The sequence below is a fragment of the Alligator sinensis genome, unplaced genomic scaffold, assembly GCF_000455745.1.
Source record: "Alligator sinensis unplaced genomic scaffold, ASM45574v1 scaffold166_1, whole genome shotgun sequence".
NCBI classification, from domain to species: Eukaryota; Metazoa; Chordata; order Crocodylia; family Alligatoridae; genus Alligator; species Alligator sinensis.
This window is the reverse complement of record NW_005842098.1, coordinates 2,364,110-2,390,965: the sequence shown is the minus strand read 5'-3', so window position 1 is coordinate 2,390,965 and position 26,856 is coordinate 2,364,110. Positions and strand designations below refer to the sequence as shown.

At 42.7% G+C, this 26,856-nt stretch overlaps 1 protein-coding gene across 1 annotated transcript in view; it reads left to right on the top strand.

Moving 5' to 3' along the window:
- The window catches only part of UTP20 (UTP20, small subunit processome component), a 101,033-nt gene that overhangs the window by 5,848 nt on the left and 68,329 nt on the right, over positions 1–26,856 (top strand). The window contains 18 exon segments of the mRNA XM_006024210.2: positions 991–1,057; positions 1,300–1,432; positions 1,974–2,162; positions 4,371–4,452; positions 4,760–4,897; positions 5,356–5,511; positions 7,665–7,811; positions 8,483–8,617; positions 10,691–10,768; positions 12,320–12,498; positions 14,664–14,819; positions 15,248–15,336; positions 18,442–18,547; positions 20,146–20,296; positions 20,558–20,620; positions 20,926–21,084; positions 25,466–25,542; positions 26,568–26,647. Coding sequence (XP_006024272.1) covers positions 991–1,057; positions 1,300–1,432; positions 1,974–2,162; positions 4,371–4,452; positions 4,760–4,897; positions 5,356–5,511; positions 7,665–7,811; positions 8,483–8,617; positions 10,691–10,768; positions 12,320–12,498; positions 14,664–14,819; positions 15,248–15,336; positions 18,442–18,547; positions 20,146–20,296; positions 20,558–20,620; positions 20,926–21,084; positions 25,466–25,542; positions 26,568–26,647 — 2,185 coding nt within the window.

Sequence of the window (26,856 nt, the reverse complement as noted above, 5' to 3'; positions counted from 1 at the left end):
TCTTTTGTTTGCTGATTTTTTTTTTTTTTTTTTTATTAGCATTTCTGTTTTTCTCCATGCAGATCAATGACAATTTTTTTTCTTTTTTCTGAAAGGGTGGGTGGGAAGCAGTAGTTTACACTAACCGCCTGGTTCCACAGTCTGAGGTCTGGACTGTCCAGAAGCTTTTCCTTCCATCCTGGCTCCCAGCAGCATGCTGCCTGCTGGCAAACATTATGCCAAATTCAAACCTGTTGTGTCAAACCCTGAATTGATTTCAGTGGGAGCAGAGTCAAATCCTACATGTGTACTTTGCCTCTTTGTTACTCACAGTCCCATATTTATGAAATCCCTTAATTTGCTATGATGCCATAAATACATCCATAAGACACAAGCTATGAAATGAGTAGGAAAAGGTCAATATGAATCAGTTTTCAGGCAAATTCTTAGTATATCTTTTTTTTTAATGGGCCATTAAAAAAAAAGCCACATCTCTTGAAGATACAGCAAAGGCAGAGTTATTTCTAATTGAAATGTATTTCAAATTTGTTTATTAGGGCAGAAAAGCAATCAGTCATGTGAAGTCCTGACAGTGCAAAGATTCATGTGCTTGACTCTGCCCTGTGAGGAGCCCTATTAATTTTAATGGGATGGCTCATGATCTGTAAATTTAAATGCATATTTGTTAAGGGTGTGGGGTTTAAATAATAAATATGTTGTAAAATTAGAATCAGATTTGGAAATATGTTTTGCATGTATCAACGGTATTACCTTTTTTTTAAGTTAATGTCTGATAGTGAAACATCAAGAACTCATGTGCCCCTGTCACTTTGTCTGCTTATATTTGAGGAACAAGTCCATATTTTAGCAATAGTTGTTTTTCAGTGAAGGTACCAACATTTATTTAACTATCCCTTAAATACATACTTGAGGCATTTGTGCATGCTTTATCTACTAAGCCTGTTTTTATTTGGCTATGTTAGGCTAATGGTAATTCTTGGTTTTTGACAGGATGTTGAAACCTATTTTTATGAAGGACTGCAGAAATGGAAAGAGCTGAACCTCACCCATCATTTTGGTATATTTTAACATTCTTTCTCATGTATTTGTATTGTTTGCTTGTATTGTAATGTCATGTTTAACAGAGGGGCAATTGACTTTGAAAATATTTATCATGATTCAAAGTATATCAGAGTGATTTGGAATCTGTGCTGACTTGTAGATTTTAGATTGGGTTTTGAGGGAACTAATGGTCTTAATCCTACATCGTTGCCAATAGCAGGGACACCATTCTTAAGTATTCCTTTTTTCTTTGTACAGTAAAGTTCTACAGGGAAGTGGTTAACAAATGCCAGTCATTCAACCAGCTGGTATATTATCAGACTGCTGTTGTGCAAAGCTTGAAGACTCATCTGCAAATCAAAGGCAGTCTTGCTTATCAACCCCTTCTGGAGTAAGTGCATTCTATAAAATGTTAACTTGGTGTCATCATAGGAAAATGTGGGTAAATCCTACCACAACCACTATGTTTGTTTGGCATCACCGAAAAAAAAATTGCTTTTCCTGCATGCTGTTGTGACATGACTACAACAGTGATATTTCTTTATCTTTTAATAATAGTATTATAGGTTTAAGATTTTCTTAAAAACAGCCCTCAAAGGTAACTAGACAGATCTCTGCAGTAGCCTAGGAAGTATGTTGCTGTGAGTTCACATATGATGTCAGTCAGAATACTTTTGTACCAGAGGCTGCTGTTGATTCAAGTTTCACTTTCAGCTAGTTGTGTTACTTTGAACCAAGACTATTTTAATTGAAAAAATAACAGCCAAGGGGATGACCATGTATATCCTATCTTTTAAAAATCTTTCATACTCCTGTACACCCCTAGCATAGGTGAAATTTCTTGTGGTATCACCCGGTTAGACAGTGAGCTATTGTCTTTTACCGGTATTATTATTTTTTTTTATGTTGACATCTGTTCTTTGAAAATCCAGCCTAGTGGTTCACCTGGCTCGAGATCTGCAGACAGATTTCTACCCTCACTTCCCAGACTTTTTTCTGGCTATTACCAAGTTGCTGGATACCCAGGACACAGAGCTGCTGGAATGGGCTTTTACCTCTCTTTCCTATCTTTACAAATACCTGTGGAGATTAATGGTGAAGGATATATCCAACATATATAGGTAAGTATTACTGGGCTACATTCATTAGATGATAATGCAAAAAAGGTGATATATAAATGTAAATGACTTGCTGTGAGGTAGTATATGGGGTGCTTTTAAATGTAATTGTTAATGAACTCTTTAGGGTTTTAGGAACAAAGCATGAGTCCAGTCCTGTGGACTTGTGCGTCCTTGGCATCCCACTGGCTTAAGCAGAAGTCTGCATTGTGGGAAGGATCACTGAGTCCGTCTTTCCAAGAAGTCTAGGTACTTGCACTGAAGCATAGGTTATGGTAGAGGTGGGCTAAATATGGCTCATGGGCTGGATTTGGCCTGCCAAGGGATTTTATCCGCCTGTGGCGGGCCCCTCAGTCCCACCTGGCCCAGCCATGGGGTGCAGCCAGTCCTGCTGCCCCCGGGCCTGTAGCAGGGCTGGGCTGGTGCAGCAGCTGGACTTGCTTCCTGGCAGCCCTGGTGGCAGTAGCTCCTCCTGGCTACCACTGGATCTGGCCCTGCTGCCCAGGCTCCTCAGCCCGTCCTTCCTGTACCCGCCACTGTGGGCAGTGCATACGGCTGGGCAGATGGGATGGGGTTGCGGGAGGGCAGGTCATGGTGTCCAGGAGTGGAACAGGTGGGTGGGTCCATGATTGTGGGGCGGTGACAGTGTGGGGCTGGGGCTTGGGGTTATTAAAACTCAAGACAGGCTTGCAACTTAGTAAAAAGTAAAGTGTAAATACTAATCTATTAGCCAAGAGCAGTCAAAGAGATTTTTTTCATGGTTTGTTGTCCTATTGAACATATATTTGTTTTTAATATTTTCTTTTGAGGAAAAAGACAAACATGTTTACTTATACAGAGCATAGTCCAGGGGTGAGCAATTATTTGGACTGGAGGGCCACTTAGGGAGTTTTGGTGAGCTGTTGCAAGTTGGGTCATCATTCTTTCCTTCCTTCCTCCCCGCACCCCCATCCAGCCCACAACAGCTCACCAGAACTATCTAAGTGGCTGTGCTCTGTGTTTAGCTGGGTGTCTGGGATGGGGCTGCAACAGACAGGGAATGGGACAGGTAGGTGGGGCCAGAGTTAGGATCAAGGGGCCGCCACTCGGGGCAGAACCACAATCTACTCCCTGTACGCTCCTGCGACAGGCATTGGTTTTACAGGTAGGAGTGTGCAGGGAGCAGATTGTGGCACTGCCCCAGGCCCTGGCCTATGCTGTCTCTGCCCTGCGATTCCGATCCCAACCCCAGTCCTGCCCACCCATCCCGCTCCTGGATGCAGCTGCTCATCTGCGACCCCCATGCCAGCCACCTGGCTGCGTGCCCTGCCCATGTGGGTCCTGGCCAGTCTCCCTGGAGACCCTGGGATTGCTGGGAGGGGATAGCACAAGCGTGGGTCCCAGGGCAGATACATGATCTGCTCCCTGCACACTCCTACTGGCTCCTCGATGCTGTTTCCTGACTGCCACAGCCCCATCCCAGCCACCCAGCTGAGCAAAAAAGTACAGCTGCTTAGGGAGTTCTGGTGAGCTGTTGCAGGCTGGGTGGAGGTGCCTACATGGCAGGGGGGGAGGAGGGGTTGCTGACCCAGCCTGCAACAGCTCACCAAAACTCCCAACGTGGCTCTCCGGTCCAAATTGCCCACCCCTGGACTATTCTTTCTATAAGTAAATGTGTTTGTTATTCTCCTCAAAAGAAGATATTAAAACCAAGTGTATGTTCAATAGGACAACAAACCAGGAAAAGAAAATCTCTTTCATTGCTCTTGGCTAATAGATTAGTATTTACACTTCGCGTTTTAGTAAGTTGCAAGCCTGTCTTGAATTTTAATTTAGCAGAGCATTTCTGTAATTGGTTAAATCAAGTATGATACTTGTCACAGTTAGGTCGTAACATCTCAGCTGCTTATCAAACTGGACTGTCACCAAATAGTTGGTTAGCATTGAGAACTTTGTCCCAAAACATGAGCTGTCCCAAAGTAGTGATGTTGTTTTTGTTGTTGTTAGCTGTTTGCATTAGAATAGTGCTTTGCGGTTCCATCTGAAATCCATTGTATAGGTCCCAATATTAAGAGACAGCCGTTGTTGTGAAGAGATTACAGTCCAAATTTGCAGAATGTCAGATGTCAGTGAAAAAAATGTAAAACACAGTACACCAAAACATTGGCATATAGTGTTCACTCTCTCATGTTGCTTCTTTTGTATTAAGTTAATTGCCTATTTTATTTGTAGTTTATACAGTACCCTGTTGGCTCACAACAAACCACACATCAGAAATTTTGCTGCTGAAAGCTTTACCTTTTTAATGAGGAAGGTAAGTGATGATTTTTTTTAAAGCCACTCTTACAGGGTTTCATGGTGATTTTGAGCTTTGGGCTAACAAATACTGGAAGCCCTGAAATAGGTAGACAATAAAGGGCCTGATAAAACGTGTACTGGATTTCTGTCCATGTGGTTGAAAATCTGACCCTTTCTACTTAATTGACTGATGTTTTAGATTTAGTGGGTATAAATTAGTTGAATAAAGTAAGATGGTGCTCTCAGTAGCCATTGAATGCTGTCTTTCCATATGGTTGATTTCAAGTGAAGATAATGTTTTCCTGGTTCATTTTGTTTTGTAGGTTTCTGATAAAAATGCCCTGTTCAATTTAATGTTTCTGGACTTGAGAGAGCACCCAGAAAAGGTGGAGGGTGTCGGGCAGTTGCTTTTCGAGATGTGCAAGGGGGTTAGAAACATGTTCCACTCTTGTGCAGAGACAGTAAGTACCTGGGCATGTCAAACAAATGGGAAAAGGACAGTGTTTTTAAGCAACCAGCATCTATTGCTGTATGGCAACCTAATCTAGCATTCTTTTAAGATATTTGATGTCTTGTTCACTTCAATGGAGTTTGAATCCTTAATGCAAACTGTGCTCTTCATTATACCTTAATAGTAATAGGACGGCTTCAGGTTTTTCCTTTTAATAATAGTATAATATGTCTGCATTTGAAATTATTTTTATTAGCTGATAATGCATGTAATCAACGTGTTGTGTGTGCTCATTTGGGGAATATAAAAATTCTGAACTCTAAATTATTATGCCTGTTGCTAATACTAAATCTTTTAGAGAATGTTTCCTGCAATAGTTGAATAAAACATCCCATTACCATTTTGACATCTTAGAAAGATTTCCTATGGTGAAAGAGTTGTAATTTTAATCTGTCTCTTCCTTCCCAGGCTATAAAGTTAATTATGCTAAAGCTGGGGCCTATAACAGAAGCTGAAGTTAAGCTTCCATGGATTGTTGTTGGAGAAGCCTTCAAATATATGGTAAAATCAGCTGCAGTGTACATCTACAAGGAGCATTTTGATGTTCTCTTCAGTTGTTTGCAAGTGAGTTCTTATTTTTTAGAAGCTGAAAGAAAGGTGAACTCCCACCAGGAAAATATCTGGGTGTGCTGGGTTTGCTATTTCTGTGCAATGGAAACATTAACATAAATGTCAGACTCTTAACAGAAAAATTCTCCCCTTCCTTATGCAGATACCTAGGGCCACTGACTGCTGAGTTAACACAGTTATGCCGGGTTGTGTGGGGTGGGATTTGGGTCCAGTGACCCACAGGCTGGCTTCGGCCCATGGGCCATATATTTAACACACCTGCTTTAGGTCATTGTGTCAGTGGGACCTGATGGATTCTTGGCTTACCTCAGGGTCTGACACATCGTGTCCAAGGGCCCCTCTACATTTGCAGGTAAAGGTGTGATGGGATCTAATACGCAGTTCACACAGTTGCACCTCCTGACATGCCACATGCCCATGGCAGGAGACCCTGGGACAGGGAGGTTGTGATCCCTATCCAAGGGGTGATTCCCCCTGCCTTGGTGGGGGTGGGGGGGGCAGGCGAGGGAGTAGGGATGACCCTGGGGATCATAGCTGCCTGGGGTGCAGGAAACCCCCAGGGCTGAAGGATTGCTGCAGAGGTATTTCCGACCAGCATGGGGAGGGTTTCCCTGCTTCTTCTGCAGTACGGGGCTGAGCCGCCAGCTCCAGGCGGGCCTCGTGGGAGGGTCTGTGGCCGCTGTGCCCAGCTCCACAGGACCCCACCAAAGTGTGGAGCCCAGGGCGGTTGCCCCAATTTGCTGTACCCTAGGGGCGGCTCTGCCTGGGGGTGCTGGAAAAACCCAGGGCTGGAGGGTCACTTCAGAGGTGATTTCCCCTCTACCTCAGAGGTGCAGGAAACCCCCAGACCCTGGGGATAATAGGTGTCGCAATCCCTAGGGCTCTGTGGTGCAAGAAACCCCTGGAGCCTGAAGATCACCACAAGGAATATGGGAAAACACCTGGGGCTAGAGGATTGCCATAAGGGTGATTTCCCCCTGTCCTGGGGGTGCAGGAGGCACCCTGGACCCTGAGAATTGTGGCAGGTGATTTCACACATCTCCAAGCCCTAGGGACTGTGGCAGTGACAAGGCCCAGGGGTTTTAAGCTGGGCATGCTGCACCCTTGCAGTTGGGAGCCTTTTCATCTACGTGTGCAAATTTAAAGCTTAATAGGAACCAACTATAAAGAAACACATTTTTGAGGTCTAACTTTATAGCTTGTTGGAGATATTTATTGTGTAACAGCTACTTGGCATGTGTAGCTAGTCTCCAGTTAATTGCATAATTCCTGTAATATGTAGAGGGGGCCCAAGTGTTGTGTGTCACTTAGCAGCACCTCATTTGGAGGAAATGTCAGTCACAGAGTATTACATGCTAGATATTTTTTAAATGCCTTACCAGGTGAGGTATGGATGGCTTTTATTCAGTCAACCTGAGTTTGGTAGCTTGTGATTTTGCATTTAGTGCTTCAATCTGTTCTGTGATGTAAGAGGTTAAAATAGGAAATTGCAGGAAATGATCTGCTAACTCCAATGCAGTTCTCTCATCGGAGTGAAAACTCTGCCATGGGAAAACTCAGTGTGTTATCTTACCGAGTGGCTAGTGAAATACCTTGCTCTCCCTTTCTGCCACCCCACCAAGTTAAAGGCTACCAAGCCAGGGAACCCTTTACTTAATTAACAGTTTTTCATTCCTAGGGTCAGAAACTTGTTTCATAAAAACCTGCAATCAGAATAAAATGCTAACCCTGCTGGAATTCATTCTGCATCTCCCACAAAATTCAGTAAGGGCTAGTTTTTCATGTCCAGACTCACTAGAATTTGTGACATCAGTTGAGGTCAGAATCTGGTCAATGTGTTCATATGCAGCTGAGTACTAAATGTTAGTTTCTTCCGTCTCTTTGGCCTGCCATCAGTAAACCTTCTTGGAAGGAGAAAATCACTTTAAAGATATTTGCATTTCTGTCCAAGAGCTACAGGATGCTGTTTATTAGGTTATTTTAAGCTCTTAGGTGTATCTTTGTTTTTGGAATTTACTAGATAGGGATAAGAATGTCTGTGATAACATATCAGGCTGCTGAAACATCCAGTCATGGGAATTCTTTTAGGTTAGCTTCATCTAAGACCAGGATCTGATTATTTTTTGTCAAATTATTATCTTTTGCAGGACTTCGTCATAGAATTGCGAAAGAAAATAACTAAGACCAACTCTTCTGAGAGTTCGGCACAATTTGAAATGATATTGCAAGTATATCTGATCCTAGCAGAACATGGAAACGGGTCCAAAATCTCACAACCTGAAGCAGTTTGTAAGGTGGGTAAGGGCCTCCCCTTTGGCCAGTATACTCAGAGGTGGTTCATGTGCATCTGAGGTGGAGATGGGGTCCAGCGTGGCTGTTCCATACTTGTCTACTCTCTTTTGATTCGGTGACTTTAGGACTTGGGTCAGAAAGTGCCAGGGTCTGGAGTAAGTGTAACTACATTTGAGAGCATCACTCTTCCAGTCACCTTGGCAATCCCTTAGGCATTGATTTTTCTATCCTGATGTGATCCTGTGGGTATTATCTTACAGCATACCCTTCTTCTAAGTGCCTTTTCCCTTCCCCCTCCAGCCCTGAGACCCAGGGGTACAGACTCTGAGAAATGGACCATGGGTATCCACTCTTGGTAACTTGTGAAGCCATGGTTCCTGAAGTTTCTGTACAGCTGGAGTTGGTTCAGAGGCCGAGGGAAGGAGCTGTCCAGGGCTCCCCATGTCTTCCATCATGGATCTAGGGACACTCATGGGTTGTGTTTCTGGAAGCAAACCCAGCCCTCACCCAACTAGGAGGGCTGTTAGGGGGAATTTCCATTGGCTGAGGTTGAGAATGTTACGCTTTCCCTGTCAGCTTTTCCTGCGGAAGAGAGACCTCAGCCCACTCAAGCTGGAGCTTCATTGTCCGACAAGATATGTGATAACTGTTTTCTCTGTCTCTTATTCCACAGACATTAACGACAATGTTACAAACACCGGATCTCTCAGCATCGTGTTGTGAGACCCTGCTTAAAGCCATTTCTGCCTTGCTTCTTGCTGAAAATGTGTCTCTGCCAGATGCTTTGACTAAGGAAACTATTGAGAAGGTAACAAAGCGCATTTTGCAGCAGATACATCCCAGTCCAAGCTCTCTAGAATGAACACACTCAGACTGTGTAAACCATTTCCTAGTTTACTCCAAGATGTTTACATCTTTCTTGTATTATAGAGAAGGTACAAACTGCCCTGACTGAAACAATGCATGTGGTGAATGTGTAGGGGTTGATCCAGAGCCTGTTTAATTTGTCATATATTTGTATTAGAGTAGTGTCTAGAAGCCTTAGCTGAGAGTGAGTCCCTTGTGCCAGGCTCTCTACAAATGCATAGTGATGTATCAAGTAAGGTTCTTCACAAGTTGATCTTGAGCATAATACTGTTCCGTATCTTCATTAATTATTTCAAAATGGAATTGAGCCATACACTTAATATGTTTTTGGATGATCCCAAGCTATGCAGAATAACACACTTCTAAAAGGTTGTGATTAAGATTCAAAGTGACCTTGATAAATGGTCTGAAAAAAAAAGATAAAATGTTATTACAGGTGTTACAAGGACAAGTGTAAAGTATCACAGTAGGACCGGATTAGTTAAATATGCAAATAGAAGAGGGTGAGTGACTGGCTAGGCTACAATATTTCAGAAAAAGACCTGGCAGGTTATAGTGGACTGCAAGCTGAATATAGGTTATATAGCAAGTAATGCATCATATTTGTGCAAAAAAAAAAGGTTAATAGCATACTAAACATTTTGTATATAAAGGAAGTGATTCTTCCTGTCAGTTTGTTGGTCTGTCCAGTTTGTAAGGAAATTGAGAACAGGTTGGAAAGAGGCCAAAGAGAAAAAGAACCCAAATGATTAGAAGTCTAGAAAACGTGACCCATGAGGAAATGCAGTAAGAACTAGGATAATTTAATCCAAAGAAACAAAGACTGAGGAAGGATATGATCATCTTTTATAAACTCCAAAGGTTGCTATAAAGAGGATAGTGATCAATTGTTTTCTGTGCCTACAGGGAGCTCTACTAGAAGTAATAGGCTTAAATAGCAGCAAGGTTAGATATTAAGGCTGTGCGAAGCTTCGGTCCCTGATTAGATTTGGTGGCCAAATCTCTGAATCCGAATCGAATCAGGAGACCCTTTAATCGCTCCGAATCGAATTGGAAACCTCCGAATTGATTCAGAGAGATTCGGAAAGGTTCGACAATTCGGACATAGACACAGCTTTAAATGTTTTTTCAACATACCTCAAGGTACAGGACTGCGATGCTGGGGCAGATGGAACGTCCCACAGGAGCACGGGGTTGGGGTGGGTCCCCAGCACTCTTGGCAGCAGACCAGAAACACTTTGGGTCGTGCTCCTGTGGGATGCTCCATGCGCCCCAGCATTGCAGAGTTCACAAGCCATGCCTGGTACCTTGAGGTATGTAGAAAAAACCCTTAAAGCTGTGTCTATGTCTCTGAATAGCATCAAATCTTCAGATTTGGATTCGGGCTGAATCCAAATCCAAATTGAATATGGCCCTTTTTGCACACTACTATTAGATATTAGGAAAAGCTTTCTAACTGGGAATGATTGAGCATTGGAACAGAATACCTCTAGAGGTATTGGAATCTCCATGATTGGAACATTTTAAGTTCAGGTTAGGCAAACATATGTCTGCATTTAGAACATGATGATCCTTGTTCGAGTTGGGGGCTGGGCTAGATGACCTCTTGAAGTCCCTTTTGTACCCTATTTTTCTATGATCCTGTGGTTCTGTCAGAAACTGATGTTGAGACAGAGGCCAGCACCTAAACAGCAAGATTATTTCGCTTCCTGGCAACCCTGCTGTGTGTCCAGTTCTGTCCATAAGACTTGATCCTACAGGCATTTGAATACTGGTGACTGTGAGAACAGTTCCAGCAACCTCAATAGGACTACTCAAGTACTTGGTGTTGTGCATGTAACGCTCAGGGTCAGGAGAGATGGGAGTTGACATTTATACATAACACCATCAACACAGAGAAACACCTACTATGTGCATATGATGAATGTAGACTTCATGTCTCTATTTCCTTTATGAACAAATAAGCTGCTTGTTGCTGGTGTAACCCTGCTAATTCTTCATTTCCATCTTGCAGGTATTTAGAAGTGGGTTTGAAAGACACAACCTTTTGAATTTCTCTGAGGCAATGTTTGCAATGAAACAGTTTGAGAGGGTAGGTGAACTTTTCATTTTTAGTTTATTTAGTAGCCAAATGACGTATCAGCATAAGCAATGTAAGGGGTTCATCCCCTTGGGTGGGGAAGGACTGAGGGGAGGTTGGAATGTTATTTTGACTACTGAGCATGGAAATTCCATTACAGCTGCTAAATTCATAGTATACTTATCTACTTCCTATGATACAATATTTTCTGTTGCTGTGGCTTATCATTTTTGAACATCTATCTTCCATGTTTTTGTGATTTTGTAGGAGTGGCGGAGTCTTAGGTCATGTTTACACCATCAGAAAACTGCACTAGTATGCTGCAGTGAAATACTACATGACTACTCTGCATGTACTATAGCCCAAATTGCTAATTCCCTTGTGGTATGATGTGGGCATACACCAGTAAGCATGCCTGAGACATGGATCTGTTGGTGCATTCCCAGTGCCCACAAACACCACCTGGGCTGCATCCTTTTTGGGTATAGTTTGTGTACAGTGGGAAGGCTGTGTTTCAGTGTGGTTCCGCCTATCATGGTCATGTTGATGTAGACATATCCTTAAGGTCACTGTAAATCAAAAAATGAAAATGATAAAGCAAAACTAAACATAACAAAAACCCTCTTTTCTATACATTATTATAGATTCTGGTTTGTCTGGTTGTAGTTCCCTCTTAACACAGGTCCTAGAGTATTATTTTAGTTCATGGGATTCCTGAAAAGGTAGGCATGGGATGAGAGTTAAAGAGCAACCAATGGTTAAAATAACGGTGTACCTTTGCATATGATGAGTGTTTAACATCTGTAGCACCTACATGAATTTTCCCCAGAAAATTAAATATGTTGACTGCTATTTGTGACATGTCCCCAGCAGATTGGTTAGCAGGGGACTTGTCTTAGTGGAAGTACAGACGTTTTTAAAAAATCAAACATTTGGGAAATTTAGGATGCAGGGGTTTACTTTTTCCCAAATCCCTTTAACACGCAGCAGCACTCAGAGAAATGTGAACGCTGCAAGAAATGTACAGAGAGGCTCTCAGTCACACTAATCCTCCTTTTGAATATAAAAAAGAATAAATTGTGAGGACAAAGAAGGTTTCTTAGTATAATGAAACTGCTGGCAAATTTCCTCAAATGAGGTTTGGTGTCTGAAACCAAAGTTTAAGGAGAAACTGACAATGGGGCAGGAGATATTGTGTTCACAGAGGGAAAGGCAACTCTCGGGAGAGGAGGAACAGAGATGAAGATGAAGGCTTGGGATTTTTATAACTGGTATTAAGAACAGGGATTTCTGTGTGGGTATAGCAGGGATTGAGATGGAAAACCAGGGATATCTTGTGGGGTGGGGTAACCTGAATATGGTGGCCCAGTGCTTTGTGGAGGAAATATGAGGAATGCAATTGAGGAAAACTGGGTTCTTTGCATAGAGCATGGTTGATCTTAGGGTTCATGTGCTCTGTGGGGAGCCTGAAATTAGTACTGCAGCTACCCCAGGAGCTCTGCTGTCTTGGGTTAGTTATTGTCTTGGTCAGAATTGGAGAGAGACTTTTTTTTTTTCTCCTAGCATTTTCTTCCATGCTTTCTGGAGTACATTGAGCACTGCTTCTCTGGAGAAGATGTTCAGGCTAGCAATGAGGCCTTAGCAATTCTGGCTAAACTTATTCTGGTGAAAGCAGAACCTCCCACAGTTGGCTCAATGGCTTTTGAAAAGTATCCTCTTGTTTTCACACAGTCATCCATAGGGTAAGTCTCTACATGCCCCACAAATAATGTTATATCTATGCTCTCCTTGGAAAGGTTTGGAAGATCGCATTGTCAAACAGACTTCCACTTCACTGACTATTAATCTTCCTTTGAGGAGTTGGTCTAATCTCTGCAGCACTGGCATGTTAAACATTTACTATACATCTGTCACAGAGAGGAGTGAACACTTGTCTCTTCTCCAAGGTTTACTCTCTTCTCAAAGCAACTTAGCAATATATTTTGCTTTCTAGTATTCAGAACTGCTCAGAATATAACATTAAGGATACGGTAACATACAGAGGCCAGTCAAGCAGATACAAATTTCTCTCCCCAGCTTTCATATGTTGCTTATGGTACCTCTGTAGACCAGTTGAGTGAGACTGGATACACTGATGAGAAATAAGCACTTATCCACTTTGTGTACCCTGCAGATTTGTAGACTAGACAATTTAGCACAGGGGTGGGTAAAATGCAGCCTGTGGGCCGCATCTGTCCTGCAGGACCCCTAAAAAATTAAAGAAATTAATATTTAGCTGCCCCTGGCTGCCTGTTATGCAGCCCTCAATGGCTTGCCAAAACTCAGTAAGCGGCCCTCCGCCCGAAATAATTGTCCACCCCTGATTTAGCATGATCCGAAGTAAGAGCCTGGAGCATGCCTTTGGGGCTATGCCAGCCACTCTGTATGTATGCAGAGCAGGTACTGGGAGGTGAGGCTTACTTCTTGGCAGTCTGCCTGGTCTTGCTCATGGGGCGGGGTAGATACGACCTTTGTCTTTCAAACGTTCAGTCTTGTGGTGGTAGGGACCACATCTTCCTAAATATACGTTCAGCATATGGTACCATAGGACCCTGGCCATGATTCTGGTTTCTTGGTGCTTCTGCAATACACTGGTGATAAAGTAAAAGCCCCAACAATTATTCAAAGTGTTCTGAATTCCAATTGCTTCTATCACACATTCTTTTCTGTTTGGGAGGGTATCAAAGTATGATCAGGAATCTTTAGTTCTGGGCCTGTTTTTGTACAATATATCATTCCTTATGACTGAAGGGAATGCTGAACTTTACCTGTATATAGAGAGGGAGAGGAGAAAACCTGCCCAATTCCATGGAACTGTAGTTTAAAAATTATCTATTCTGTAGAAATGAACTCCTTTACTCTGGAGATTTTCAAGGGCTAACTTGCAAGCACTTTCTTATCTGTCTGTAGGGGTTGCCCACATCATGGAACACCAGGCTGAGGTCAAGAGGAGAATGGCAGCCACTAGGCCCCTAGGCTTACTATATCCCCCTGGGCAGATGAGCATTGAGTGGGAGAAGCCAAGCAATATAGTAAAGTGACCCACATCTGAAAACAGGCCATGCCAGCTTGTTTTCTTTAGGGAACAAAGAACTTGGTGTGATGGAGCTAAACCTTTAATCCAGGCAGATAGCAAGGCCCTATAGGGTATCATAGAAAACACTTTTTCTTTGACTAATTTCTTGGGATTTGGATAGATTTACATCCCATCTTAAATACAAATGTATGCACCCTACTTTTACAACTAAGCAACAACCACTTCTGAGGTGTGGGAGCAAGCCCCAAATCTTGTTGAAACTCAGTAATTCTTTACAGACAATTTCTAGTCCTCTCCAGATTAGGAATGAATGGGTGGTTGGTACTTTATGTTGTGGAGATAATAAGAATCCCATCAAAAAGTGTGTTGCTTTGGGTTAAGAAGGGGCCCAGCTTCACATTTCATAGATTTCATAGACATTAGGGCTGGAAGGGACCTTGGAAGATGGAGTCCAGCCCCCTGCCCCAGGGGCAGGAAGTCAGCAGGGGTCATAGGATCCCAGCAAGATAGACATCCAAATGTCTCTTGAAGGCATTCAGGGTAGGTGCTTGAACTACCTCTGGCAACAGTCCGTTCCAAACCTTGAGGGTTCAGACAGTAAAAAAGTTCTTCCTTATGTCCAGCCTGAAACGGTCACGGAGGAGTTTGTGACCGTTCGATCTTGTCATCCTTTGGGGTGCTCTGGTAAACAGACATTCCCCCAGTTCCTGATGAGCACCCCTGATAAACATTAAAAGGAGCCAATTTAAGTTTAAATGTCAGAATTGGCAGGGGAAAGTATAACTGCTGTTATGTAATGAGTTGCTAATGAAGATTTGGTTTTATTTTTAGGGCCAGTACAAGACAGCAGAAAAATAAGAGCAATGGAGAAAGGTCACCAGTGCCTGTGCTGGATCACATTCTATCTCTAATTCAGTTACCAGGAAATGAAGACGTTACTGATCTTTCACACTCTTGGGCTGCCCTTGTGGTGCTTCCACATATTAGGTAAGGGGTATGCTATGATATGGTTGCCTTATATTTGAATACGGCTGTTACTTAGCTCATGTATCTTGGATCACTTATGGAAAGGAAAGGACGTTATGATCCCCAATTTACAGATGGGTAAACTGCGAAACAACTGAAATCACTTGTCTGTAGTGACAAAGCAAGTCACTGCCAAAGTTGGGAAGTTTTTTTCCTGGCTTCTCACTTAGTAGGCTTGAAAAAGTTGCTCCAAAAACTGTTATTTTCTAATGTCCCTAAGGAACAAAACAACTCTCATTTGTAGCAGTGCTGGAAGAAGAATTTAGAAAATCATAATTAATGCTGTGGTTAAAGTTGTGAAATAGAATAAACAAACTGTATGAGATAAGCCATTGTTTTGTGTCTGGTATTTGCATTGCAATAAACATTTCTGACTTCATTTTTGGCAGGCCAATAGACAAAGAAAAAATCGTGCCACCAGTTACCAGGTTTATAGAATCCCTCTTCGTGGCTGTTGACAAAGGAGGCCTCCGCAAAGGTCAGATATAGACATCTTGCATTCAGTAGCTTCTTATTGGCACAGTTATTCTAGAGAAACAAGGCACAGTAAAGAAGAAGAACTGCACTGTATCCCGGTTTAATTGGCAAGCCAGTAAAACCTGAAACCCACAACTGAAAAAGGGCAGCAGAAAATAGGACAGCAATTGTCATTTATAGAAATAATAGGGTGGAAAGGTAAATATCATGTCAGAGGATAGTGATTGAACAAGGAATCCACAGAAGCAGGCACAAAAGCTGTGTCTGGCTGAGATGGAGAGGATGATAGTATTTAAAAGACACATTGTGAAGAAAAAGAAGCAAGTGGGAAGGCAAAGAAATGAAAAGCAGATCCAAACCAGGTCAAACTAGGACAGCTTGTGTCAATGAGATAGTAATACTCTCTTATTATTTTTATAAGGGTTCTCTGGCTGCAGTGTTTGGAATCTGCAGGTCTAGGATTTCACTCTCAGCATCACGGGTAGTGTTGATAGCAATTCTAAAATTAAAAGTCTTGCCTACAGGTACAGTGGCACAAATTAATAAACTGTTAATCATTAATATAACCTTTACCAGAGAACTCTTATGATTGGATTGAAAATGCTTGTGAAAATTATTACTCTGAGAGGTATAATTAAATTCAGTGGTAGGCAGACGTATAAACAGATACCAACATTTTGTTTATGGAGCACTCTTTATCCATGGATCTCAGAGTGCTTGCAGCAGGTACATATTTGTATCAATCAAACAACCATAATCTAGATTAATCTTCATAGAAATACCCAAAGAAGTGTACTGCATTTTGCTTTTCCTCTTCAATACTGTGTCTTTCTGTCAGTAACACCAGCTGTTCTTCCTGTCCATATTTTTATATACTACACAACTGTTTTAGTCTATTGTAATTAATTCTGGGGGGGGGAAAACCCTTAATAATCTAAAAGTAATAGATACATAGTCTGATTCTGCGACTAGTTTTTGTTTTTAAATGCAGAATTTCCTAATGGTTTCAGTAAGGCATTCAGAACACAGATCGGTAATCAGAAAGAGCTTGTGGGGGGCAGTGGGGGCATAGAGGCAGATCAAAATGACAGAAGATTTTTCAAAGGCACAATGAAGAATAGGTACCCAGTTCCTACTAATTTTCAATAGAAGCTGGGTAAATAACTCTTCCATATTTCAAAAGTCTTCTGTTGCATACTTGGCACAGAAACAATGACTCTTCTGCAATAGGAAAAGAAAGGAGTGGTCAGTTATACTGCAAACAACCCTGTGGCCTATTTAGGTGTGGCGTTGATGAGAATTGTGCTCTGCCCTTCATGCCTGGAAGGTATTTTGGCTATGTAGTGCAGGGATAACTATAATAGGAGTGGACCTGAGAGAGAAATCCTCTGTCACTAAAGGTGTGTGATCTGCAGGTAGGATACTATGGATGAGACTTTTAAAACCCGTCTAGCACATTGAAAGCCCCGTTTCCATTCATTTCTAATGAAATTGGGTTTCTGTATCCCTTAGAAAACTGGAAATCCTTCCATATATTTTTGAGCCTTCCTCAAGATGTTAGCTGTTCCCTATGCTGCAGTGCATATGCAAGTCTCCCGTAACAAAGGGCAACACGCCAAACATTAATGCATTTTGTCCCAGGATAAAAATGACGGATCTGCCACAAAAATGGCAGATCAACAACAAATAATGTTGCCATTTGAACAGTGACTTGTCAAATTTAATATATGGCCAGATGGGGGGTCATAGAGAGACCCTGATGGTCCCATGGTACTCTGTTCTCTCTTCCCAAATTCAAGGGGAGCAAGGGGGTGAAAGGAGCTGTTTCCCTGTCAGCCTGCCCACGGATGAACTGTCAGGGCTGCCAGACTGGTGATCCAGCTCCCAGGCTCTGAGTAAAGGCCCTGGCATACCTGCAGCCTGGGAGCCTGGACTGCTGCTGACTGGCATTCAGGCTTCTGCATTACCAGAGGCTTGCAGTGATCCCTGTCACTATTGCCACCTGGCAGTAAAGGTGTTGGAGCTCCCTGCAGCCCAGGAACTTTAAAGAGCTCTTGTGGATGAAACATCAGCAGCTCGTTAAAGCACTGGGACCTTTAAACAGCCCCTAGAAAACCCAGAGCCAGCTGGCTTCTGGGCTGCCTGGGAGCTAGACTTACTTGTTTGTCAGTGTACCTGTCTGGCTCACTGATAGACTCCCTAGGAGTGGGGGCAAGTATGGAGCAGCCCCCAATCATACCCTGGCTGAAGAGTGTTCTTTTGCTGCACTCCAGCCAGGGGGGGCTCTGAATACGTGGCTGCCCACAGTGCTTGTTATTTTTATAGGACTCCAAATTTGTAGTCCTACAAAAGTAACATCTGGGTGCAGCCCAAGATGCAAAGTTATAGGGAAGTGATTCTCAGCCAAAGTGCTGCAGCCCTCTTGGATGCCAGGAGATTCTCCTAAGGGTGCCACAAAATGCTGTGCAAACACCTGCACGTAACTCACAAACTAAATCCAGAGATTTAAAATGAGAATCTATAGCGTCAGCAGTGTTCTGATCTGTTGTGGTCTTTGTGAGTTCTTTGCAACAGAACAATTGTTCTGTTACTTCTCCATAGTCAAGAAATAAGTGAAAGCTAAGAGCTGGCATTTTTTTCAAAGGGTTCCTTGAGTCTAAAAAGGTTGAGAACCACTGGCAATAGGGGTACTTGGTGTACTTCTTTTTATTTCTATCCCCCACCTCACCTTTTCTCTCTGTAATGGTTTTTGTATTTTTTCTTTGCCAAGTACCATTTAAGTGCAATATTTTTTGTGGGAGCTGTAGAGCAGAGCTTAATTCTAGTACTTGGCTCTCCTTATATAGACTCAAACAGGGTGCTTCCCATGTTTAGAAACAACAGCAGATCAGATTGGACATGTGCTTTGATAATCCTTAGGGAACTTTTGTTTATGACTCCACAATGGATGACAGAAGTTCAAATTACTGCCTTTAGTGACAGAAATGCTGGTTGCAGGGCAGTTGGATTATGATTGTTTCACCTCTGTGCCTCCTTTTATTTGAGAAACAAACAAATACAATACAAACAAATGGATATATAGATTGGTCTTGCTGTCTGTTCCCAGAAAGCCTGTTTGTGGCCTGCCAAGCTGTGAGCACACTACTTAGTTTATCAGAATCTTCTGAAATTCGCCTTTTGTTACCTGTGGAACGTGTGAAGCGCTTGGTGACGTAAGTAAACTATTTTCTCTTCCTGGTATTCCACTTAATATAGTGGAGAGATGACTTTGCCTTTATATAAGGGCACTTAAGTAAAAGGAATCTGTATTCTTATATTTCTTTGGGGTATGGAATTTTGTTGGTCACAACTTGCCTCCTGGAGGATACTGTGTAGTATATGTATTTGATACTGCTATTTCCTTAGCACTTGCTCACTTAAAACAGATTTCTATTTGAAAGCTGCAGACTAACCATTATTGCTATTAAATATGTGAAGGTAGCAATGCTGTTTTTATTTATTCCTGTTGATAAATTTTTGTGTTATTCTGCTTACACATGCACACACAAAGTTTTTTAAATAGTCTCAGTGAAATATAAGTATCACATTGTTGTTGTTATTGTGAATCTGGTTTTGGTTCAGCTGTGATATTAGGGTTTAAGTCTACTCTTAGGTATGAATTAGATTTGTATACTCCCTTTATTGAGGAGGGGCACTTCATTTTTGTGCTTTGCTTTTTAATAAAAACTATTCTGCTCACCTCCTGCAACTAGTAATTAACATCTGTCATAGAATAGCTGAAAATGTTTAGGTTCTGTACAGTCTTCTACCATAGTCCTCCCAGTCCACCTAGAGGAAGCAAGTGGGCCTGGTGTCTCCTGAAAAGCAGATTGGTCATCCATCCTCCCTGTTTATTTGGTCCCCATCACCATAGGGTTTGAGAATCTTGGTCATCAATGGATTTCTCCTTGTGGTAGCCATACTGTTCTCACTGTTTAACATTTTTTGCAGATTATTGTAGACATTCTTATAGATTTTGTAGCCAAATCAACAATTTGTGGCCAAAACAGGAGCTTTAAGACTAGTTTTATGAGGCCCAGTGCCAGCCTTACCCCTATAATTATTCATTCTACTCTGGCTGACAAGATATAACTCTTTCGGGGCAGAGGAAGCAAGTTAAGACAACTCGCTCCTCTCTTTATGCAAGCCTAGCTGCTGTTGCTGATCCAGTATGGCACATGGTTTAGGTTGGCATTGCTTCATGTCTGTTGAAATCAGCAATTATCCAAGAACATGCACAGTGTCAGCCTTCGGATTATCCTATCTGTGAAGTTACATAGGTCTCTTCATGCACCCAGTTTGCCAGTCAGTCTATAACAAGCCCAGTTACAGGTATGGAGGGAATTAAATGAACTTGTCGGATCTCATTTTGTCCTATGTAACTGGTGCCCTAAGACCACAAGCGCAGTATCTGGCATGCCATTGCCAGATACACCTATTAGGTGTGCAAACATGACTCAAGGTAAAGTCAGAGATTTCAAATAGGAATCAGTAGTATTAAGAACATTCTAATCTGTTGTGGTCTTTCGGTATTCTTTGCAACAGAAGGGTTTCTGTTACTTTTTCATAGTCAAATACAAGGGAAAGCTTAGAGCTGGCATTTTTGAGAGGTGCCTTGAGTCTAATGAAGGATGCTTTGAGTGTAAGAAGGTTGAAAACCACTGTACTAGAATGTGGATGGCAGGGGGGAGTGGGAGTTCTGTATTTTCTCAAATTTTGTATTCTGGAGGTGATCACCTTGAACAGTAATAACATGGTATTTTTGTTTTAGCACCTTCCCTTCAGATCCATCGGCCTTGCTGTTGGCTGATCTGTATTATACCAGGTTGGCACTGTGTGGTTGCCAAGATCCACTTTCCCAAGGGAACTTAATGGATTTGTTTGATAAATTGCTCACAAATCTTTCCACCAGCTTATCCAAGGTAATTTTCTATTCTACTAGCGTCCCAACATTTCAAAGCACTTTGATGGAAAATTAATTCCTAGCACAGTGGCAAGGAGTTCTTGCTACATTTAAAATATGATAAATAATGAAAGCCTAAAGAAAAAATGTGTTATTATGTATAGAAGTGAAAGTCCTTCATCTTTTTAAAATTATATCCATTTTCACTGGCCCATCACAGTTTGCAGTATATGTGCCCATGTGCTTAGGAAACCTGTTGTTGTTTTTTTTCTTTTGATAGGTCCGGCTCTTGACTGCAAGGATTTTAAGTCATTTTGAGGCTCTGCTGCCTACCCCAACTGAGGTAGTGTTACAATTTCTCTCATTTTTAACATTTCATGCCCATTGGATGCACTGTTTTTCATAAAGGCTGTTTTCTTGGTGCTGACTTCTTTACCAGTTCCATATTCTAGTTTATGCTCTATAGCAAAAGCAGGCTCCCTATAATGCCTGCTTGGGATTTTCCTCCAATTTATATGGGCCTGGTCCACAGCAAGCATAGCTGCACTGAAGTCAGTTGACAGCACCTGTGGATCTGGAAAGTTCTGACTAAACAAAATAGCTTATTATAGCATCCTCTAACAACAGACATTTTGCTGTTTTCTTCAGGGTGATGGACCAGGTGAGCTTCAGTCTGTGTTTGCCCTATTACTTCAAGCTGAACTCGTTCCAGCGACTGTAAATGATTACAGGGAGAAACTTCTGCATTTAAGAAAACTCAGATGTGATGTGGTGCAGGCTGCAATACCAGAGGGACCATTACGTGAGGTAAGAAGTTATTGCCAAAAGGCACATTGATTGTATCATTTCCTTTTTGTAAGTTAAGCCAAAAAACCGCAAACTTTTGTACGTGTTAGTATGTTGTAAGGCTTTTCAGAGACTGGTAAAGTCTTTACCACAAAGGAACTAGCCATTATGGGTGGGCTTTTCACAGATGTCCATGACAATTTAGGAGCACACATGCCCTGGTAGGTCAATGAGCCTTGTGCCCCCAAGTCAGCTGGATGCATTTAAGTATGTTACCCATTGTTTTTAAAGTGCCCTTGAAGCATGAATGCACCAGTGATCTGTCTAGTCCACTCTCCTTTCTCCAGCCAAGACTGGTACTTGTTGCTTCAGGAGACCATTTAAAATGCCCAAATGCACAATGTTGTACCATGTTGAGGAATGTCTTGTTTTGGTTTGTGATCACTGTTTGCTATGAACAGGCTTTCAACAGGCTCAGGGCAATGGTAAGGGAAGCACTGCGGGACCAGGGACCAAAGATGAGAGGAGTGCATGAAGAGTGGTTGTTCCTCACGGACATGATCCTCGGAGCACAAAAGAAATCCATTCCCATGTGGAGAAAAAGTAGCAGAAGGGCTGGTATGCCCTCTTGGCTTAATAGGGATATCATGGTTCTCTTGAAAAAGAAGAAAGGCATATAACCAATGGAAGCTTGGGATAGTCCCTAAGGAAGACTGTACAACAATGGCCCACACTTGTAGGGAGCAGATTAGAAAGGCTAAGGCAGCGACTGAATTTAAACTAGCAACAGAAATCAAGGACAATAAAGAAGTCCTTCTTTAGGTATAGGGAACAGGGGGAAAACAAATGGAAGCATGGGGCCATTGCTTAACAACTCAGGACAGCTGGTTACCAACACTCAAGAGAAAAGTGAACTTCTGAATGACTACTTTGCTTCGGTATTTCACCAGACTAAGGGGAAAATCGTACTAGATAAGGTTCAGAATGGGCATGGTGGGAATGACCACCTTCCTACTGTTGACGTTGAGCTGGTGATGAACTTCATTTGAGAGTGCTGAAGGAGCTGGCTGAAGTCATCGCAGGATCTCTGGCAAAACTCTTTCAAAATTTGTGGTGCTCGGGGGAGGTCCCTGAAGACTGGAAGAGGGCCAGTGTTGTGCCCATCTTCAAAATGGGGAGGAGAGAGGACCTGGGCAACTATAAGCCAATTAGCCTAACTTCTATCCCGGGGAAAATCCTGGAAAAATTCATCAAGGAGTCTATGTGCAATATGCTTGCACAGGGTAGGATTCTGAACGACAGCCAGCATGGCTTTGTCGTGGGTAGGTCTTGTCTTACCAATCTCATCTCTTTCTGCGAGCAGGTAACTCGCCACCTGGATGAGAGAGAGGAGGTCAATCAACATTGTATACCTTGACTTCCAAACGGCCTTTGATAAGGTATCCCATGATGCTCTCATAGGAAAATTGGAGTATTGCGGGCTTAACTGCTCGACAGTTAGGTGGGTAGGAAGCTGACTGCAGGGTAGGACCCAGAGAGTTCTAGTGAATGGATCTGTGTCGTCCTGGCAAGAAGTGGCCAGTGGTGTCCCTCAGGGGTCCATGCTTGGTCCAGTGCTTTTCAACATCTTTATCAATGGTTTGGATATGGGTGAAGAGCTCACTGGCCAAGTTCGTGGACGACACCAAGTTATGAGGGAGAGTGGTTACGCTTGAAAATAGGCTGCAGATACAGGTGGACCTAGACAGGCTGGGAAGTTGGGCAGATCAGAACCCAATGAAGTTGAACATTGAAAAGCATACAGTGCTCCATCGGGACGAACAATCCTCAACATGCTTGCAGGCTTGGTGGTGCCAAGCTGAGTAGCACCACAACTGAAAGGAACCTAGGGGTAATAGTAGATCATAGTATGAACATGAGCTGGCAGTGTGATGCTGTAGCCAGCAGGACAAATTATACTTTGGCATGCATCAATGGATGCATCTCCAGCAAAACCAACAAAATGATTCTTCTGCTTTACTCAGCATTAGTGAGACAGCAGTTGGCGTACTGCATCCAGTTCCGGGCACCACATTTCAACAAGGACATGGGAAAACTTGAGAGAGTCCAGAGAAGAGCCACCTGTATGATCAGAGACTTGCAAGGCAAGCCATACAAGGAAAGACTGAGGGATTTGGGTCTCTTCAGCCTAAAAAAGAGAAGGTTGAGAGGGGACTTGGTAGCAGCTTTTCACTATATCAGGGGAATACATCAAGGGCTCAGTGAACAACTATTCACCAGGGCACCTTTGGGGGAAAAACCAGGAGTAATGGCCACAAAATCCAGGAAGACTGTTTCAGGCTTAACACTAGGAAAAAGTTCTTCATGGTTAGGGTGTTCAGACTGGAATAAACTCCCTGCAGAGGTGGTGCAATCACCTACCCTGGAAATTTTCAAGAGACTGTTCACTAGGGCTGTGCAAAGCTTCAGTAGCTGATTTGATTTGGAGGAGATTCCGTTAAAAGGTCTGAATCAAATTGGAAGCCTCTGTTCCTCAAGGCCACCGAGACCCTCAGCACTGGCAGTGCCCTCCTTAGCCAGGTGATCTCCATAGTGAAGAAGCTTGAGAATCAAAATGGAGAAGTTCCAGGGGATCGATGTCCATGGCTGGGGCAAGCCACTTTCACCAGAGGTGCAGGCACAGGTGAAGCAACTGAAGGAGGGCATCAAAAATGGCTGGATCTGTTGTGGTCCAGTACGGTCCACGTGCTGGTGGGCATGTGCGACCTGAGGTTGAAGGGGTGTGTCTGCAGCAGCAAAACTTTCTATCACTGGATGGAGGTGCTGGTGAACAGAGTCAGGGAGGCAGAACGGCAGAGTCGGGGGAACATAGAAGAGGGGGATCCACTTTCCCGTGCCAGAACTTCAACCACAAGCCAGTCTCCTCCACCACAGCTGCTGCCAATGTGGGCCAAGGGCATGGCTTCAGTGTTGGGGTCCAGAGGCACCAGACCCCACCATCAGGCAGGTAGCACGGAGGCCTCGTTGGCTACCTATCTCACCGAGGACATGGAGCTGCTGCACTGCAACCCACATCCAGGTGTAGCAGGATCTGGCCATGGTTGCCTGGGATCATCTGTCCTGTCCACCAGCCAGTGTTCCAAGCGAGAGGGTGTTCAGCATTACTGGTGATGTTTTGATACCCCAATGCATCTCCGTGGATCCCAGTTTGGTGGAGCAGCTGGTGTTCCTGAAGATGAACCTCCCCAACCTCCACATGCAGATGGAGTGAGTGCCACCCTCCTCACTCCGCACCCATTTGCTTTTTTAGTTTTCTTTCAGACCGCTAATAATGACAAAGTTATAGGTATTTTAGTGATTTCCCCATTATAGTCTATGGCTGAATCTCCAAATCTGAATCAGCCGAATTGAATCGGGACAGTGATTCGAATCACCAAATTGAATCACTGTCCCTCCAAATCGGCTGATTGTGAATCGAATACTTGCCGCTTCGCACAGGCCTAACAGTCACCTTGCTGGGGTCACCTGACCTGATGATCAGGGGGCTGGACCTGATGATCTTGTGAGGTCTCTTCCAGCCCCTTACAATCTATGAATCTATGAAGATTTGTTTATTTAGCTGTGGTTATTTTTTTAATTGGCTGGAATTTTATCCTGCTCCATATTTGGCAGGAAAAATAAGTATATAGATCACTGTTCTAAAAGCTGTTTTAAATGGTAACAGCGAAGAAATCAAACATGGGTGGTTAAGAGCTCAGGTGAGTTATTCAGAATTTATCTCCTTTATCTTTCAATAAACTCCTTCTGTCCGAACCTCAGGTCCAGCTTTATGAGGCTTGGGGGTCTGTCTGCATGGAGCTCATGACAGGAGAGAGGATTTATAGATGGCAGGGATGTCTTTCTGTGGCTCCTGAATCCAGTCATACTGTTCAGCTGCTGTGGGCTTCACACCATAGATGCTGCTGCTGGGTCAGGAATTTTCCCTGTGATAGCTAAATATTCCCTGGTGCTTAAATCTTTTTAGCATTTTCTTTCTTGAGTTGTAAGCTCCTTTTGGCAGGGATCATATTCCTGGCTGTACAGCATCTAGGTCAACAGGGATCCAGTCCTAATAGGGGTAATTGTATCTAATTCAAGGAACGTTTTTTGGGACAGGAGCTCTCTTTTTTTTTTTGTCATTTGCATAGTGCCTGCCCCAATCAAGTCCTGGCCTCTACATTCTGCCATCAGTAATAACAATATAAAATATTTTTTTAATGATTGGTGAAGCTGCTGAGGTGGTAACTTTACTGATTTATTTATTTTTTTCCTCTCAGTTCCTCAGTCAGGGAAGCTAGCTGTCTACCTACTTTAAATATCGTTGTTAAAATTTAAAACAGCGTTCTTTTTTGTGTTACTGTAGGTGCCTCTTCGATATTTATTGGGAATGCTTTATGTTAACTTCAGTCCTCTCTGGGATCCTGTTATTGAGCTTATAACGTAAGTAGGTGCTATTGCAGTTGGGTCCAGCCTTTTTGGTGGATACCCCAAGTGCTCCTCTCATCCTCTTGCTCTGTTCAGTCTGCTTTCTGCCTATTGTTCCCTAACAATCTGCTGCTCTGCTTTCTGCTTCCTGCCCCATCTGCCACTGTGCAGCCTGTCCCCCTCCCATTCCTCAGTATGCCATACATAGGCTGTACATGCCACTTGTGACATACATGCTGTAGGTTGGCCACCTTTGTGCTGCTAGATACCGGGAACTTCTGTAACATTGTTGTACCTTCTTCAGAGCTTTAAAAATACCTAAATAAAAATGGTACAAATGCATATACATAAGCATGAAAAAATATTGATGTGGGTTACTGCAGAAATGCCTCTGACCTTTAACTTATTTTGATGATGTACCAATATTAAAGAGGAAAAATATTATTAAATAACATTAGGCTGGTGACATAAAGGGAACAGAATCCAAGATAAGAATTTCTCTCTCATGTTATAAGTGTTACTGGTATGTTTCTTTTCCTCTCGTTACTGCCCTTACTACTAACTAGCTTCAAAACCTACTGAAGTCAATGGGAGAACTCCCACTGATCACTGAATGGAACCTGAAACTTGTATTGTCTAACTTTGGTCTCCTTCATGTTTTTTAATACATGTCTTGTGAAGTAAATGGAATTTTTCCCATCAAATTAGTGAAATAATGAAAAATGTTAAACTGCGTCTTCAAAATATATGTTCATGCTGTGTTGGATCAGAGCTGTGTTATTGCAAAGAACTCCTTGAAATTTAGACTTGAAAACCTCTGCATTAAAATGGAATTTAATTGAATGCACAAAATGTAGCTAAAATATTTTAAGAACACTTAACGTTTGGGATCTTTAAACCAAGGCAGAGAAATGGAATTGTTACAGCTGTACATACTGACTATGACTGGAAGTGTGAAGCCTTTGAACATACCAGTAATTATATTGGATAGTGACATACGACTTTTTTTTTACCTTACCCGTTGTCTTAATTAATTTTAGTTCTCATGCTAGTGAAATGGAGAATAAACAGTTTTGGAAAGTCTATTATGAACACCTGGAGAGAGCTGCTACTTATGCAGGTAAGCCACATCTTGTAGATGGTTGACTTAAACTTGGCTAAGAGCTGAGTTGCTCATGAGCAGGGCTGGCTTATTTGCTCCTGCATGTCCAAGATGGGTAAAAAAAAAAAGGAGGAAGTCAGGACAACCTGTATCCCTGAAGCTGGGATATAACTTTTTTCCTTCTGTCCCTGTTTCCAGAGTGGGAAGGGAAAGGCCTGTAAAGAAAG